The sequence below is a fragment of the Olea europaea genome, unplaced genomic scaffold (assembly GCF_002742605.1).
Source record: "Olea europaea var. sylvestris unplaced genomic scaffold, O_europaea_v1 scaffold1082, whole genome shotgun sequence".
In the NCBI taxonomy this organism is placed as follows: domain Eukaryota; kingdom Viridiplantae; phylum Streptophyta; class Magnoliopsida; order Lamiales; family Oleaceae; genus Olea; species Olea europaea.
In genome coordinates this window covers 327,895-347,438 of record NW_019228177.1, presented here as the reverse complement: position 1 = coordinate 347,438, position 19,544 = coordinate 327,895, and the positions used below count along the sequence as shown (strand labels likewise).

The window sequence follows — 19,544 nt, the reverse complement described above, 5'->3', positions numbered from 1 at the left end:
TAGATCAAGTCATTTGGAGGTCAGTAAAAAAAGTTATGGCATTTTCCATACACTAAGATAAGTGTACCCAAGAGCAGTACATGGTTAACATTGTTGAAAAACTTTGAAATTTTAATATGTAATTTTTAGATATGTTAAAAAGATATTGTATAAATTTCATGACATTCAGAATCTAACTGGTAATCCAAATATGAGCCAAGATTATCTTACATATGGTTTGAGGTTAAATAGAATAAGTTCGATAAAAAAATAATAAAACACTTGAAATTTTTTTTTTTTAAAATCCTAGGAATGCATGTTAGGTATCGAACCGAACTTCAGATTTGGGGCGTTATAGACACTTGGTATTGGATTCAATTTAAGTTAGCAAAGATCTTGGGTTCGAATCCTATGGGATGCGATAGAAATTCTCGAGAGGTAAGATGGAAACTGAAAAATATAAATAAAAAAAAATATAGAAACCTAAAGAGAATTGTTCTTTTGAATTGTAGTCTTGGGCATCTTGGCCCCTCTCATAATTGACCCGATCAAAAATTTGAGAGAGAGAGAGAGCCGTGCAAGAATGTAGGAGATTGATTGAAATTGGACTTTTTATTTTGGTGATAATAAACAAAGAATGAAAACGGCAATATAGTGGGGGAGGTGGAATATGTGAGTAGATTTATATGAACAAAAAGATAAAACAACATCACGCGGGGATAGCTCAGTTGGGAGAGCGTCAGACTGAAGATCTGAAGGTCGCGTGTTCGATCCACGCTCACCGCATCCTCTTTTGTTTGATTTTGCCCTTCTCTCTTTTATTAATTTATATTTATATTGGAATATTGCAGCAAGCGTTTCAAAAAAAAACAGAATTAGATCTCAAAACTTTTCAAAAAGTATACATTTGTATAATAATCATCATAAGGTCGTGTAAATGCATTCAACCAGACTTTAGAAGAGTTAAAAAGTCTTATCAACCATTATTTTTCCAAAGCTAATTTACACCCCCAACCACCCAAAAAAAAAAAAAAAAATGAAATATGAAAAAGAAAAGAAATTTCTTTGTATGATAATTTAGGTATCACTGCTTGTTTCTATAAATACTTTTTAGTTCTTAGGATTGTTAACAACACTACATTTTAATTACAATGCATACACCTAAAATTTTCTTATTTTTACACATGTTTTCAACTTTTTTATCATCAATCTTCTATTAATTTTTATCTCGTCTATAGAGACAATTTTCGTCCAAAATTTGTTACAAGGGCCAAAAAGACACAACTCGCTCTCTCTTATTTTAAAATTATTAAACTAAATAATTAATACAAAAGTTAAACATGTCCACCTTTTCGATGCACATTAGTAGCATATTTGGATGAAAAATCGTGGTTAGAGATGACAAAAATAAGTTACAAATGACAACTCAACAAGAAAATAGTTGAGGACATAAAAGTAGAAGTGAGCAAATACTAAAAATATTTCTTGTAAATAAAATGTGGTGTAATTATGAAAAAATGTTGTGTGAATTATCCTATTTATTTATAAGCATTACTCGTTTTGCCACTAATATATCCCAACTTATAAACGTTTTGCCAAATATACCCTAAATGATAAGAGTCCTAAACATTTTCAAAACAATTAAAAAGGAAAGTCTTTCTGTACAAGCCTTATATTTTCTACTCAACTATCTCAAATGTTTCTCACATCATAAAACATAAAAATACAATTAAAATGTGAAGCATAAATTTAAATAAAGAACGCCATCCAAGTTCTATTGCTGCATTCAACACAAAGTAAATTATTTCATTTAAACAATCACCGGCATGATATTTATCCAGAAAGAAAATCACAATCTAAACAAATAGGTCAATACCCAATGAGCTGTCCAGCAAACGTTTCAGCTCTACAGTTCACTATAGGCCTATTAACTTTAATCACTTATTATCATGTTGCTCTCAGCTGGAACCATATTCCAACATCTCCCACCTGAACGGACGGAACACGTACAGAACTTCGGGCGAGCTTTTGAAAAGAAGAGCTACACAAACACATACAGCCGCTATGGCCACCATTGAAAGCATTGCAGGCTTATAACGCAAAGTTCGACTCATGCTTCTGTAATCCAATTCCTGATTACAAATACCACAGGGACGCGGAACACTTCCTTTGGACATTCCAATCTCAAAACCAGTGGTCGCCCCTTCATTTTTCTTCTGCTTCACACCGCTATCTGAACAAGTCTCAGGAATGTCAACAACCACATGCCCAGAAGATACTTTCTTGGTAATTTTCCTCTGAACAAGGTGTATGTAAGAGTAGTGTCCTCTCAGTCGAGCATAATCTTCAGGCGTGAATCCTGGGCTGTCATGGGCATTCTTCCATGCTTCAATTCCCACCTAAATCAGGTCATATGAGCATATTTTAAAATTCATATAGTAAACTAAATGGATCTGATTCAACTACAAGTCTAGAATGGCAAAATTAGGCCAGTCTTCATTCGTACAACTGATAATCAATTTTAGTAGGCCTGATCGCAATATTTATTTTGCACAACTTATCGAAAGGCTGTGAAAGCAAAGAAGAGGCCTCCTAACATGTAGCACATGCAAATTAAAATGACTAAATTTATACCCTTCAAGCTTATAATTGGGAGGGGAAAAATGATTACCTTTCCCGGATCACAAGTCAAAGCATCCAATATATCCTCAGATCCATCCCTACCAGCTGCAATGTGAAGAGGTGTCAGACCTGCAGGCCCCACAACATCAGGTCTAAACAAGAAACTCCCGTCACTCTCAACAAGGGAGTTGTATTGCAAACTTAGTTCTTCTGCTACTCTTTCTGGGGCATATTTTAACAGCATCTCCACCAGAGATCTTGAATTTCTCCGCACAGCTCGGTGTAGGAGACCCATCTCATTTAGTGCAAACTTCAAGAGAGGCTGGTCTCCAGCACCCACCGTTCCATTGAAAAGAATGTCAAGAAGTTTTTTTAAAACAGCACACCAATCACGGTCGATAGAGAACTCCACGAGGTACTTGAACCGTTTAAAAGGAAAACAGTCTGATTTAGGATCTGAGCGCCCCATTCTGGACTTCAAATTATTTCTATGGAGAAGCCATCCCATTTCATGTATGAAATCCAGGACTTTTTTCCGTGCTGCTAATTTCGCAGTTTCTAGCTGGAAATCATCTGTCTCGGTCAACTCTATTTCTCTTTCAAGCATACGCATCTCAGAGCAAACATTGTCCTCAGCAACTAAGAAAGGAAAGAAGCTTCTGCCAAGACAATGATCTTCAACCTGGATAAATATAGGAAAAGATTTGGTGGTTAGCGAGAGAGAAATTTTCAATGAATTTCTGAATTAGGCAGCAAAACATGTGTGTTGCACAAATGACAAAACTCTAGCATAACACTCCAGGAATGCAGCCATACTGGTGCTCGTAGCTACTACCATGCCATAGCATGCTAAGTCTACATCACACAGAATTAGCCATTGCCAAGATTATTTCATGGCCACCATGCCACAGCATGCATTTCTCATGTAACCAAACTATATCATACAAAACTTTAATAGGGGTCAACATCAGGCAGAATTACCCCAAACCATTATCCTTTATAACAATTTTTATTTTGCACCATGTTACCAACATTCTCAAATTTGACATGATATAAAAATGTTCAATATGTTACTTCCATGAGGAACAATATTCTATAAGCAGAATAAAGCATTACCTCGATGAATCCTCTTCCATTAACAGCAGGAATTGAACAGGCAAAGTTCACATGTTGAACATCATGCCTCTCTAAGTCACCTTCGTGTTCCACTAACTCACTGTTAGCTTCCAGATAATTACCTTCTAGCGAGCAGAGTATCCTGGCAACAAATGTTCAATATTGTGATGACATGTCTGTGATTATGACCAAGAATTTCAGAATTTTATGGAGGTAAGGAGAACAGAATCTATCTAACATTTGCATTCACAAAATCAAGAAGAAGAAAATATAACCATACAGCAAATCAAGATGCATACCTCGTGGAGGGTCTAGATAAATTAAAGCCTTTAACAACAAACTGAGCTCTCTCAGATGATGTAATAGCAATAGGTTTAACACTCAGAATTGTACTATAATTACTACTCTTGAAAGGTAAAGACGTGTCCACAACAACCTGACCTGCAGAATAGGAACATTCACAGTGATTAATCAGTCTTCTACAAAGAAGCATAGTTGCAAAGTAGCAACTTAAAACATGACATTTTAAAGAATGTTTTTCTAGAATCATAATAATGACTACCATTGTATATAAATGCTATTTGATTCTGCACCCTGACATAAATCCATCCTGTACTCCAGAAAGTGACATCGTGACAGAAATCCAGGAGTCTACTCAAATTGGAGGCCAAATCACAACAGAGCTGCACAAAGCAATTGGAGTTTGACAAATTATGGAGGTTCCTTTTAAAGCACGACTTAAGAAGGTTTGTCCATGAATACAAAACAACAATTTCACATGCATGTTATCTTCAAAAACAAGCATACCTCCTCCCATGCAGACTCAGATAGACGAAGATATATCGTTAAAATGATACAACCAGGCCTTATATAGCTCTCCATGTCCGTAGGACTGTGGGATAACCAATCGAATATCTGGAAATACAAAATTTTCACTTGGTTAAACTTTCTAAGAAAAGAGAGATGGCAAAGCTGGATATCCAAGTAAACAAAAGTTCAAAAATACCTGTGTTCGTAAAATGATGGGAAAATCACTGGGTTCCTTTCCAAACAGTTTGAAAACAATGCGATCTGTTCGGCTCTGTAATAACACAAAATGACAGGAAAATATTAAAATAGAACAAAATGTAGAAACAAGCTAAGAATATTTTAGTGGCATCTCTAAAGAAAAATTCATAAGCTCAGCAGATAAATAACTACGACCTAAAAGAAGTCATAGGTAGTTTTAAATTTCAAATGATAGAAAAATTGAAAATAAACTGGCATTTCATCAACAAAAAAATGCAAAGTAAGGTTTTTGTGTAATACCCCAAATTGGTACTATATATTATGAGGCATAACTGCACGTTTTGAAATTTTAGGGTCACTTATCAACTTTACCATTTTCTAGGACCTTGTGTTAATATTTCTGATAATTGGATATATATGAGTTTCACATAAAATTAAATTTGGGATATCTATTAAATTATTATTGAATTATCTGTTATGAAAGTATTTAAATAAGTTTAGAATTTTGTCATACTTATAATTTGAAAATAAGAGTTTTAACGAAACTAGAATTTAATATTTAGATATATATTGAATTATTATCGAATTATTTAATATAAAGGTATTTAGATAAATTTAGAATTTTAACATATTAAAACTAGAATCTTATCCTCATGTAATTAGAATTTTAATTGATAAGGTTGTTTGCTAAGATTCCAATTTAAATTTTATTAAAATTCTAATTAGATTATTATCATTATCAACTATAAATATCCTCTTATTGTGCACTTTAAATTCACACAATTTAGAGGCAAAAAGAATCCCAAAAAACGTGGGAAAGAAGAGAGAGAGAGAGAGAGAGAAGGCGGGGGAGGGGGGAAGGAAAGAAGGAAAAGAAAAGAAAATTTTTCGACGAATTCGAATCTGCTCGCAAGAACTTACAATCCTAAATAGCTCAAGTACACAAGGAATTTAACGAATAGGTATAGATTTCATTAAATGCCTAGTGATTTTGTGTTTTCACTTTTTTATGTTTTAAGTTAAGTGTTTTATACGTTATTATATAATTCAAAGTAAAGAAAGATGTTGTGGAAAATACCATAGGGTATTATTACTAAGATCTACACGGAAACCCTCCACATGGCTAAATACTCTAAGTGGAGATTGAGAACGGGTATGACCTAAGTGAGAATGAGACGGTCAGGTTTCTATCTCACTAAGTTATATTATGTGTGTATTTTATTTGCTTTTTATATTAAATTGTGAAAATACTGGCATGAAATCTATACTGAATATATATTCATATGCCCATTCCATATCAGAGGTTGAAATTGCAAACAGAATCCGTGTTGCTGAATCAACAATTTAAGATTTTCTTTTAATATTTAATTTTTAGTTAGAAAACAATTTTTTATTCAAATTAGAATTTATTTTTTCCTTCGAAATCAATGTTGAATTTTTAAAAATAAATGTTAAATTTATATTTCATTGGTGGTTTGAATTTATATGACTTTTTTTATAAGACAATAAAAAGTTTAATTTATTCTGCGATGTTTCTTCAAATTTTTATATATTGTAATGTACCAATCAAGTTTTATAATGATTAAAGCGATTATTTAAGTAACCTCCGGAGCATAGGTTTCGGGGCTTATATATCATGGTATCAAAGCCCAGTCAAAATTTCCTGCATACTTTGTAAGATTGAAATTTTAGAGTTCTTTATATGTTAAAATTAAATAAATTTTGATCCACACAACATCGAAACCGGCATTATCAACTTCTAACTGATGATCTAAGGTATGATATTATTTTATTAGCTTTAAATATCCGTTTAACGAGTTCTAGATTTTTTCTACAGTGCAAAAAAATTACGATTATTATATTGAATGTTGAAATTTTAATAAATTAGATAAAGCTATTTTATATGAGCACTAATTCCAGAATCACATGTTTATAATTTCCATGTAGTAATATCTATGTCGTGTATTATCTTTTGAGTGGAAACAATGGGAATATAGTGATCAGAAACATTATTTTATCGTCATCGGCTATACCAAGATAGTTGAATTTACTTGAATGGCGTCTAATACACGATCCCCACATTTAAGGTTTAGATGACAGCTAACTTAGCACGAGAGTTACTGGCTGTTATGCAAGAGATGTTGCAGCAGCAACCACCTCACCAGCCACGAGGCAGGCCAGGAACTGTTTCAATTATAGAACAATTTCGAAAGATGTATCTACCCGTGTTTGAAGGTGGCCTCGATCCACTAGCCGCTGAAGAATGGCTTCGCCATCTTGAGCGTATATTTAGGTTGATGGAATGCATCGACGCTAAAAATAAAAAATAAATAAATAAAAAATCCTTTGTTCAGTATTTATGATGAAAAAAGGGAGCAGGTCATTGGTTGGAGATGACTACTAGATCCTACACCGAGGAACAACAGCATAACCTTACATGGGTACAGTTCAAAGAGATAGTGCTACAAAAGTACTTTCCAGCTATTTTAAGAGACAAAAAGGAAGCAAAGTTTCTTGAGCTGAGCAAGGAAACACGACGCATGGAGGAGAGACGAGCTCGACGCTTTGAGCGTGGACTGAGGACTGACATTAGAAACGTAGTGTCAGTATTCCAAATAGGTACTTATTAGGGAATTCTGAAGAAGGCTCAAGTATACACCTTTGATGATGATCAGACCGGTGAAAGTAGTAAGCAGCAGACTGGCTCCTTAGACAAGCGCAAATGGTACGACGATAATAAGAGGAATGGAAAAGGTTCCAACAAGGAAGGAAGGACAAAAACAGATGCCAATATCCAAAACAAGAATCCACGACCTCTCTGTCCTAAATGTCGAAAACCTTATAAGGGAAAATGCTTGGTAGCGAAAGGTGTATGTTAAAAATGTGGCAAGCCAGGACACGTCGTGAAAGACTGCATTGAGGGACAATCTAAGAAGGTTGAAGATCAAATGATGGGCAAGGCTAGAGTTTTTGCTTTAGCACAGGAAGAGGCAGAGCTCGACTGCAATGTAGTAGCAGGTATCATATCAATCTTTGATACAACTGCTTTTATATTAATTAATTCAAGAGTTACATACTCATTTGTTTCTTCGATATTCGTTCCAAAGTCGAATATAGAATGTGTACCCCTTGAGAACATATTAGAAGTATCACTACCTACCAAGAAGGTGCTTAATGCAAATTATATAAAAGATTATAAAAATAGACTTAGTGGTTCTAGATATGAAAGATTTTGATGTTATACTTGGGATGGACTAGTTGTCAAAAAATCATGCAACCATTCGTTGTTTCGAGAATGATGTAATTTTTCAACGCCCTGATGAAGAAGAATTTCATTTTTTTGGAATAAGGGTAAAACCTCTACCTCAACTTATATTAGCAGTGCAGGCTGAACGATGTTGAAAAAGAAGTCCGCTAAAAGATTCTTAGTGTCTTTGACCAGCACTGATCAAGAGGAGTTAACCATCGACGAAGTTCCAATGATTAAGAATTTTCCACATGCATTTCCAAAAGATTTACCAAAAATGCCTCCAAATCGAGAGGTCGAGTTCACTATTGACCTTGTACCGGGTGCCACGCCAATTTTGAAGGCCCCTTATCATATGGCACCAGTAGAACTTCAAGAATTGAGAGTACAATTGTTGGAGTTGCTAGACAAGGGTTTTATTAGAACCAGTGAGCTCCAATATTGTTCGTAAAGGAAGGATTGATGAGAATGTGTATCCATTATCGAGAGTTGAATCGTATTAAAATTAAAAATAAATACCCCCTTCCTAGAAATGAAGATTTATTTGACCAGCTACAAGGTACCAAGGTCTTCTAAAAATTGATTTAAGATCAAGCTATCATCGATTGAAAATTAAATCAACTGGCATTCCTAAGACTGCATTTAGGACTTGATATGGGCACTATTGAGTTCTTGGTGATGCCCTTTGACTTGACAAATGCGCCAGCAGTCTTCATTAATCTCATGAATCGAATTTTCCACAACTATCTGGATCAGTTTGTTATCATGTTCATTAATGACATACTAATCTATTCAAAGAGTGAACATGAACATACAAAACACCTAAGAATTATTCTCGGAATACTGAGGAGTGAAAAGCTCTATGCCAAATTCAAAAAGTGCGAATTTTGGCTCAATAGAGTGGAATTTTTAAGCCACATAATCACAGCCCAAAGAATTGAAGTTGACCCAGGAAAAGTCGAAGCAATTACCAATTGACCCCGACCAACTAATGTTAGAGAAGTGTGCAGCTTCTTCGGATTAGCAAGTTACTACATGCGATTTATTGAAGGCTTTTCAAAGATTGCCATCCCAATGACCCAATTAACGAGAAAAAACGTGAAGTTTCAATGGACGAATAGGTGCTAACAGAGCTTTTAGGAACTAAAACAAAAATTAATCTCAGCTCCAGTCTTGACCATACCCAAAGGGTCAGAAGGCTTCGTCATCTACAGCGATGCATCTAAACAGGGTCTACGATACTTATGCAGCATGCTAAAGTTATATCATATGCTTTCCAAACAACTAAAGTCCTATGAAGAAAACTATCCAACACGACCTAGAGTTGGTAGCAGTAGTTCATGCACTAAAGATATGACGACACTATCTCTACGCAGTTAAATGTAATATTTATACGGACCACAAGAGCCTAAAGTACATCTTCACCCAAAAGAAATTGAACATGAGGCAACGGAGATGGCTAGAATTGATCAAAGATTATGATTGTGCCATTCATTATCATTCAGGAAAGGTCAATGTAGTTGCTGATGCATTAAGCAGAAAGACAACATGACATTTGATAGTTTTACCCACTATACAGACATCATTAATCAAAGATATAGATCACTTACAACTTAAGGTGATCTTACCTCCAGTAGATATTGTAGCACGAATTGCCACCCTCACAATTCAAACTACTATTCGAGACCGAATTAAGAAAGCTCAGGATAGTGATCCATTTTTACAAAAGATTAAAGGTGAAGTTGGCACTGGCAAGTGAAAAGACTTTAAGCTAGCTAAAGATAACACATTGATGTTTAAAGGAAGATTGTGTATACCTAAGGATGAGGAGATATGAAAAGAAGTATTAGAAGAAGCTCACTTCACCCCATATGCAGCACATTCCGGGGGAACGAAGATTTATAAAGGCCTTCAAAGCACATTCTGGTGACGAAATATGAAAAGAGGAATAGGTCTATTCGTAGAGAAGTGCATGGTTTACCAACAAGTGAAAGCAAAACATCAAAGACCGTCAAGATTATTAAACCCACTAGAGATTCCTGAATGGAAATGGGAGCATATTGCCATGAATTTTGTAATTGGTCTTCCAAAGTCAAATAGAGGAAATGATGCAATCTGAGTTATTATTGATAGATTGACAAAGTCAACTCACTTCTTACTAGTAAAGATAACTTTTAATATGGATCAATTAGCTCAATTATATGTTAGAGAAGTGATTAGATTACATAGGACCTTAGTCTCTATTGTGTCAAATAAAGATCCGAGATTCACTTCAAAATTTTGGAAACGTATGCACTTCTTTCCACCCACAATCAGATCGCCAGTCGGAGAAAATTATTCAAATTCTTGAGGGCATGCTTTGAGCGTGTATCTTAGATCTTGGAGGAAGCTGGGAAAAACATCTACTATTGGTAGAATTTGCCTACAATAATAGCTATTAAGCTACCATAGGAATGGCTCCTTATGAGGATTTGTATGGTAGAATGTGTAGATCTCCAACTCATTGAGATGAAATTGGTGAGCAAAGAATTCTAAGGCTTGAGATTATTGAGCGAACAGTTCAGGCTATTGAAAAGATTCAAGCTAGAATAAAGATTGCATAAGACCAACAGAAAAGTTATACAGATAATAGAAGGATATTAAGTTCGAGATTGATGACAAAGCTTTACTAAAAATAGCTCCTATGAAAGGAGTTATTTAATTTGAAAAAAGGGGAAAGCTCTAACCAAGATACATATGACCTTTTGAGATTTTGAAGCGTGTGGGAACTGTGGCTTACGAGCTGGTATTGCCTCCCGAACTTTTAGTAATACACAATGTCTTCCATGTCTCTATGCTTTGAAAATACGAATCAAACCCTAGCCACGTGATTAATCCTAAATCGTTAGACAATCATCCAGATCTAACTTACGAGGAAACTCCAATAGTCATCTTGGATAGAAAGATTCGAACACATTGAAATAGAGAAATTCCATTGGTAAAGGTTCAGTGGCGGAATCACGAGGTGGAAAAGTCCACTTGGGAATATGAGGCAGATATTAAAGCTAAATACCCACAACTTATCGATAACCAAGGTAAATTTCGAGGACGAAATTTTTTAAGGAGGGCAGGATGGAACACCCAAAATTCATACTATATATTATGAGGCATAACTGCACGTTTTGAAATTTTAGGGTCACTTAGCAACTTTACCATTTTCTCGTTGTGTTAATATTTTTGATAATTGGATATATATGAGTTTCACATAAAATTAAGATATCTATTAATTTATTATTGAATTATCTGTTATGAAGTATTTAAATAACTTTAGAATTTTATCATACTCATAATTTGAAAATAAGAGTTTTAACGAAACTAGAATTTAATATTTGGATATATATTGAATTATTATCGGATTATTTAATATAAAGGTGTTTAGATAAATTTAGAATTTTAACATATTTATACTAAAATTTTATCCTCATGTAATTGGAATTTTAATTGATAAGGTTGTTTGCTAAGATTCCAATTTAAATTCTATTAAAATTCTAAGTATATTATTATCATTATCACACCTATAAATATCCTCTTATTGTGCACTTTAAATTCACACAATTTAGAGGCAGAAAGAAAGGAAAAAAAAACGTGTCAAAGAAGAAGGGGGGGGGGAAGAAAATGATCCAGTTAAGGCAAGTTATATGAGACACTCGTTACATCAGCTATGCTTTACGATATTGATTGTTAGGTTGTTAAAGGACAAAAAGCTCATAAAAGTACAGTAAAAAAAAAAAAAAAAATTGGATCTTAAATGTATGAAAATACTTAAATAGATAAAATAGAACACAAGAATGTACTCTATTAAGTGGGCATAGTACCAACTAGATATAAATTAATGAAAAGATATTTTAGATGGTAGGGGCATGCAATGTGTACATCTATATTATCTTCCATTCACAAGAAATTACCATCCAATGGAACAAATTATAAGAGAGATGGTGTAAAACAAACTTAACAATAGAGGTGGTTGCAAAAGTTTTGATTTTGTGGGACCTTTCAATATATGTAAACCGACCTCCAATTTATTGGGACTTAACTTCTTGTTGGGATTGTACACTCACAACAACAACGACAACTTAGATGCTCGGAGAACCCAAGTTTAGGAAACCTCTACAAACCTATGAGTGAGAAATCAAAAAAATTAGTGAACACATCGCAAATAGGCTCATTATATTTAAAGTAGATGATTTGTTGATCTGAATGGTTTTTCATTAATGATGTATTGATTCATTCTGGATATTGGAACATCTAACAAGAACTGCAATAAAATGTTTCTGGAAGGGAAGTAAAAGACAGTTCAGAATGAAAGATATGAGTGAAAAGCTTGTATACCCACGAACATTCATGAGTCAACCAACAAAGTGTGGTCTCTAATGATGCGTGATCACCTAATTATAGAAAATCTGAGTCAAACTTCCTTGCGAGTGTTATACAACTCATAGGTCATTCCTTGCTTTAGATTTATAAGGTACAAGATTTGTAAAAGAAAGATCGCAAATAACATTGACATACTCGGGCATAGTAAAATATACCTGGGCATCCCCATTGGAACTGGAAGGAGACTGGGCAGATCCTGAATCTGAATTTCCACTGGTCTGAGGAGGACTTGACTGATGTGATTCTTGCACCCATGAAGGAAACTCAATGGAATCGGTCCCCAGATCCACAGGGATGTGTGATCTTTCTACAACCTCCATGCCATCATCAGTATCAACATAAACATCATTCAAATCAAAATTATTCAGTTTGCTTCTCCCAGCAGAACAGACCACGCCTTCTGCATCAACTGGAGAACTACCATGGTTGGAGAGCATAACACCTGGTCTTTGAGAATTTGTGGCTTGTAGATTCCCATCCTTTGTCAGCATTTCATCGACAGGAATTGTACTAACCTGTTCTCCAGGTCTCTGGCCTTGAGAACTGTTCGAGAGCAAGGCATGCAAGAATTCTGAATTTCCTAAAGAAGGGAGATAGTTCAGCAAGTCCTGAGATTCCTTCGGACATCCAGAGATGCTTGTTTCCCCATGCAAAGATTTCTGGCTAGCAAGGCTGTGTAGAAGATGAGAAATCATGTCCTGATCATCTTTATGGTTTGATCCATTGGCTGCAACTCATGCAACCCAGAACAAATTAATTGCAGTTGTCATAAGCTTAGAAGGCAAAATGATGATCAATAAATTTATATGAAATAGTATGGGACACAATGTCAAGTTTCAACAGAGGAACACCATTTACTTACAATGCATATTGGAGAGTATCTTCAGTAAGGTCATCAATAGATAACCACTCGCCTGGTTATCATTCAAGGGATTGTTATTGTTAACATTGTCAGATTGAGATTTCCTCCTCCTTTTGTTGTGGCCGGCTAAACGTCGACGGCAACTGCGTTTTCCTTCATCAAACTCTTGAAGTGCATGAAACCTGCAAAAAAATTGTAAAATATAGGGAACAGAAATCACTTGAGAATTGAAAGACAGTACGACTATGCTCAAATTAAAATCATGCGTAACTAGTAACCATATAACTTCATAACTTCATAACTTCATAGAATGCATTACCCAGTCAAAATGCCATCAGTATTGGACTCTGATAATGCAGAATGAAAAACCAAGGATTTAGCAAAAATCAAATCTGGGCAAAGAGATACTCAACATAATTATCAGGATCAGTTAATAACCTAACAGATTCCCCAAGATAATGCTAGGTGACTTGGTAAATATAACCACACAGAAGCAAATGAAGGGTTAGGATCTACCTGCTACACTGCTGGCAGAATCGTTGCATTTGATTCCCAACAAGTGCCCTAGTAGCCTTCGAATGCATCTCACAAACCTTATGCCGTCTGTGATAATTTTTAGCCTTACTCAGATCAGCCTTGCAGTCCTCAACCTGGCAAACTGCACGATTTGTGGCAGCTCCAGCCAACTTAGTCTTCTTCCCGGAAGTTCCATCCCCATTCCCTGTGTTCCTTTCTATCATTGGATAGCCTTGTCCCCCAAGATTTAGCATAAGATTGCCGCCCTCATCTGCCAAATTATCATCTTCAACTACGACAAGTTTCCTCCTCTTCTCCAATTCCCTCTTTTCTTTCTCAGCCCCTTGATTTAAATCTTCGGAGCAAGAGGAGGAGCTGTTAGAAGAATTCCTAGTTGTAGTAATTCCACTTTCAAGTGGAAAAAACTGCCTGCCCTGGTAATTAGAAGGATTGGGATTGAGTCGAGAAGCAACGAATAGATGCCCATCCCATTTCCAATCGTTGGGATCCCATTCCATGCGTCTCTTCCCCACTGTCCTCAAATCCGTGGAAGGCAGACCGTAATAAAGCTGAGCTTCACTTCCAATTCTGGCTTCCATTTAGTAAGCCCCCAATTTAGGTAATTATCATCTATAAAACCCCAAAAATCGAGAAACGGTACCCCTAAGCATCCATGGTTCCAATTCAAAGCAATCACATAGCGCAATTCGCTCTAACTAGCCTCGATCATTTCCAATTTGAATAATTAATAATACTCACATCGGTTTCGCATCAGAATTGACAGCAGCAACTAAAAGGTTAAAGTAATTAAGAAAATGGAAATTAGAGCAAGATTTGCCGGACGTTGATATGATTATGATGCCAACGGCAGAAGGTATGAAACGTGTCCGTATGGTTGGAGGCGGCGTGGGGGATGGTAGTGGTGGTGGTGGTGGTGGTGGTGGGATATGAATGTAGAGAGAGAGAGAGAGAGAGCGTGGATGTGTGGTGTGTTTGTTTTCTTCTTTACGCTTTTATGACTTGTCAGTCATCTTCTATCCACTGGTGCCACAAGACATAACTGACACCACCACTTCACTAATAGTCCGTTTTATTGCAAAGGTGAAATTTGAGTAAAAAGAAAAATGAATTTTAGAAAATTGAATTGATGGAAAATTATTTTCTTGAGAATTGTAAATTATTGTGTTTGATTGGTATAATTTTTCACGTGAAAAATATTTAAATTAAAACGTTTTTTTATATCCGTTTGGCTTTATTTTATATGAAAATTGTCAATTAAAGTGATAAAATTTACTGGTATTGGGGATGAAATTTGTTTCCATTGCCAAAACAAAAAAAAACAAAAATTTCAAGAAAATCATATATCTTTTATGTTCGTTTGACTTTATTTTACATAAAAATTATCAATTAAAGGAAAATATTTTTTTACAATAATTCTTAGAATTTGTCTTCATTGTCAACAAAAAAGAAAAAAAAAGTTACATATTGCTACAGTAACCATTTTCCCTAAAAAGCTAGAAAATTCCAAGGTCCAAGAAAAGTTGGAACTTCAATTCCATGAAAAAAAAAATCTCATATCAAACAGAGTGGGAAAATTGAATCCATTTTCCATGGAAAAGATTTACCAATCAAACATGGCCTTAGTTTTGTGTTTGTGCGCTCTCATAATTCATGCTTATGCGTGTTTGATTATGCCATTGTTTGAATCTCATTCTTTTGAAAGAATGTATTTTTCAACAGTATTTCAACATTATTTTATTCACACATTTTTCAATAAAATAATATTACGCGTAAATTTAAAATTTTTCCTTATTTTTTAATCATACATTTTCCATCAATACACTATTCAAAAATTCATTATTTCCCCCAAAATGGGGCTGAAACAAGGGCTATATTTATTTTCTATGAAAAATATCAAATTTTCATATAAATTCTATTTTGAGTGTTTGATTGTTATTTTTTTCATTGAAAATATTTTTCAACTTTTAAAAATATGCCTAATTTTCCTTATTTTTAAGGAAAATATTTTCTTTGGGGATGTGGTTTTTATTTTACTTAAAATAAGGAAAATATTTTCTTTTCTAGATGATATTTTATATGTCAATCAAACACACTTTTAGATCCATTTGACATAATTTACTTGTATTTTTGCTTCTCGTAGTAATTTAATTTTTTTAAAGAGAAATTAGATAAGCTTACCTTAATTTTTGTTTAAAAATTAATTTGTAAAAAGAATCCTATTCCAATCGTACTTTTAAAAAAAATCGTATTAGACCAACCTCCTCTAAAAGTTTTTCTAACTAAAAGAAGCACTTAAAAAAAATAAATAAATAAAAATTAACCAAATAGTCGCAAAAGCAAATTTTAGATCTCAAATTTTCATTTTTGACTTTTTAAAAGTCATACTAAATATAATCCTAGTCTCGCTTACCTCAACTTACAAGTTAATTGGTAAATAAGGAGTTGAGATATATTATTTTTGCATTTTTGTTGCCTTTTATTATTTAAATCGTTAAATTTCATTACAACAGCTTAGTATAACTAATAACAAAATATTATTTCAAAACTGAAGTCATTGGTAGAATATAGTAAGTAAATCTTGACACTTCATTAAGGGACCATTTGAGCCCCATTATTTATAGATTATAATGAAATGAATAGTATTTTTTTTTAAAAATGAGTGGTTGAAAAGTTTTTGATTTACGTGTAATATTATTTTATTGAAAATTGTGTAGTTAAAAGTATGAGAGAGAAAATTTTAATTTAATGCAATGAGAAATAATGGGGCTCAAACGGGGGCTAAGTCAACTAGAATAGTCCATAATGAGTGTTATTTCAAAGGTGTTTTCTCTTGTAATGATCGTGTGCATCTTGCTATTTTTTATCTTTATTTTATCTTGTAGTTTTTATGTCTTTTGTTTTTTCTTACAATTTTCAAGATCTTTTATCAAGAAACTTTAACACTGAGAGATAGAATGTTCATTAATTTGTTTCTTAATCAGTAAAGAGGAGTCAGCTTTATTTCTATCTAGTGCGGATAATATGTGGCTTTCTATAACAATTATTATACCAATTTCTCGATTTTCTAAACAAATTTTTAAAACTTTCTACTGAACAACAAAACAAAGTAGATAATGTATAATTGTCTAATGGTATAAAATATTAGAACTAAAGATCAATATATTTGTAATGGCCTTAGAGTAATTTACCGTTCAGCGAATTAAATTTTTCAGTTTATATATGTATATATTTTCGATTTCGACCACAATCACTTTCAAGATTTCCTTTGAAATTCCAGAAAATCGCTAGGTGCATGGTTTGATGATTGTCTTCCCAAAAGTGAGGGAGGATTAGGATTTCGAGACGTAAAGTGTTGGAATAATGCACAACTAGCCAAGTCACTATTGAACATACATGCCAAGAAAGACACTTTGGGTGCGGTGAGTCAATCATGTGTATTTGAGAGGGGCATCATTATGCAAATGGTGTTCCAGAAGGATGATTCACCACTACTTAAAAAGATATTATCCAATGCAAAGTGCTTTAAGCATACATAAGGATTACCTCATGCTACCTGTCATAAACTTTCATAAGGATCCATGGGGATAATATAAGTATTACTAAAACTTATGATTATTTCTAATCGAAGGGGATGCCAATGATTTGGGCAAAGGATGTTCTGAATTCATGCATTATCCCTAAACATTCATTTATCCTTTTGCTTAGTGCAAAGACTAAGCTCCTTACTAAAGATCGCCTACAACACATGGAGATTAACAACATATGCATGTTCTATCAAGTTTCGATCGAATCAGTCCAACATCTTTTCTTTCAATGTGGCACGAGCATGGAAATTTTGGAGGCAGAGTATAGACTGGTTTGGGATCACTAGAGCCACGGCTAAGATACCTAGTGCTTTGAAATGGATCAAGAATGAGGGACGTGGGACATTTTGTCATAACAATGCTAAGAAAATTGCGCTGGCAAGTACTGTTTATCATATATAGGCAACTTGAAGTAGACTGATCTTTGAAAATTTAAGAACACATTCCAATAGCATAGTTAGACTGATTAAAATACAGGTATTCAAAGTCATGTTTTCATTGTGTCATCATGTTTTGTATCATTGTGAATCTTTATTAATGGACATTTAGATTGATATCATTGGAACATCTTTGATTCTTGTAAGCCCGAGTACGCCCGGAATACTTGTTCACATCTTATTATTAATATAATTTTACATTTACCAATAAAAAAATAGTGTGGGTACGGGTAATGTTGGGAGGGACTGCATTCATAATTGATGTGTAATGTCTACGTTTTTTCATCTTAATGTTTATTTGGATCTCTCCACATCCAACCCATTTTGTTTACACCATCAAAACACCATGTACCTTAAATAAATACATAAAGCTTCAAAATATTGTTACATTCTTGTATTTTTGGGAATCCGAGTAGTAGTGTTCAAAAAGTGGAGTTTTCACAAACTAAAAAGACAACACAAATTTGAAAATATATGTCCTATTTGATAAGAATTAAAAATAAAAATTTAATTATGTTAAAGTCAATAATTAATTTTTTAATAATATATTTTATGATATTTGTTATGAAAAGAGAGAAAAAAAGAAGATAGAATAAAAGACAATAGACTTGTGTGTATTATAATGAAAACCAAAACTCTACATTTATATGGCAAGATTAGAGATACAATAGTAATAATTTATAAGTTTGTAGGGGTACAATTATCATTCATTAATAAACTTACCATTTATAGTACTCAATTTTAAATGATGTACTACGAAATATCTGTCCTGTTAAAATCTTGTTTGATAAAAATCCAACTGGACAAAAAAAATCAAATGAAGGAAAAAGAGCATATTTATTTTGGAATATTAAAGATAAATACTGCCTCATTAAAATCTTGTTAGAAAAACCCAATAGGATAAAACCTAAGCAAAGGAAATAGACTAAAGATACTCTCCTGATGTTGATCACTAAAAATTTTGATTCGACGCATTTTCAATCCTGTGAACCAATTTCTTGAATGTAAATATTGGTAGTGCTTTTGTAAATAAATCAGTCACATTGTCACTTGAGCAAATTTGTTGAACATTGATGTCACTATTCTTTTGAAAGTTGTGTATGAAAGAATTTTGGAGAATTATATTTCGTCCTGTCACCTTTGGTATAGCTTTCTTCAAGTTGTGCAATATGAACATCATTGTCTTCATACAAAATTGTTGGAATATCTTTTGTTGAAGTTAACCTCCACTAAAATAGATCTTGACTTTTGAAAATAAAAAATTACAAATCAATAATACATTTCAAATAACGAAAAATGTGTTTAACACCATCCCAATATCTTTGAGTTGACATAGAGTTATATCTTACAATGAGATTTACAGAAAAATCTATATCTAGTCGAGTGCAATTTACAAGATAAGTTAGTGTTTCAATCGCACTAAGATGTGATACTTCAGGACTAATAACATTATCTCCATCTTCAAGCGGACGAAGTTAACCTTTTTGCCACATGAAGTGACCAAACAGCCATAAGTAATTCCAATGGAGGTGCATTATCCATATAACAATGTTTTAAAACTTTTTCTATATATGTAGATTGATGAATGAATAATTCTTTTGAAAAATATTCAATCTGTAACCCGAGATAAAATTTGATTTTTTCCAAATCCTTTATTTCAAATTCATTTTTGAAATAATTTGCAGTTTTATTGAGCTCTTAAGGAGTTTTAATTAAATTTAAATCATCAATATAAACTG

At 33.7% G+C, this 19,544-nt stretch overlaps 1 protein-coding gene and 1 non-coding gene across 2 annotated transcripts; one reads left to right on the top strand and one right to left on the bottom strand.

The window, feature by feature from the left end:
- Positions 1-692: 692 nt before the first annotated feature.
- TRNAF-GAA lies at positions 693-765 on the top strand. Its single transcript has one exon. It is a non-coding gene; the product is annotated as a tRNA-Phe (tRNA).
- A 962-nt stretch (positions 766-1,727) lies between these two features.
- On the bottom strand, positions 1,728-14,741 carry LOC111373191 (squamosa promoter-binding-like protein 1). The gene is made up of 10 exons (XM_022995690.1): positions 13,764-14,741; positions 13,248-13,429; positions 12,541-13,112; positions 4,724-4,798; positions 4,525-4,632; positions 4,280-4,400; positions 4,017-4,158; positions 3,718-3,859; positions 2,651-3,283; positions 1,728-2,378 (listed from the first exon to the last, which is right to left on the bottom strand). Exons 1-10 carry the CDS (start codon positions 14,360-14,362, stop codon positions 1,938-1,940), a joined length of 3,015 nt encoding a protein of 1,004 aa, XP_022851458.1. The 5' UTR covers positions 14,363-14,741; the 3' UTR covers positions 1,728-1,937.
- Positions 14,742-19,544: the final 4,803 nt, after the last annotated feature.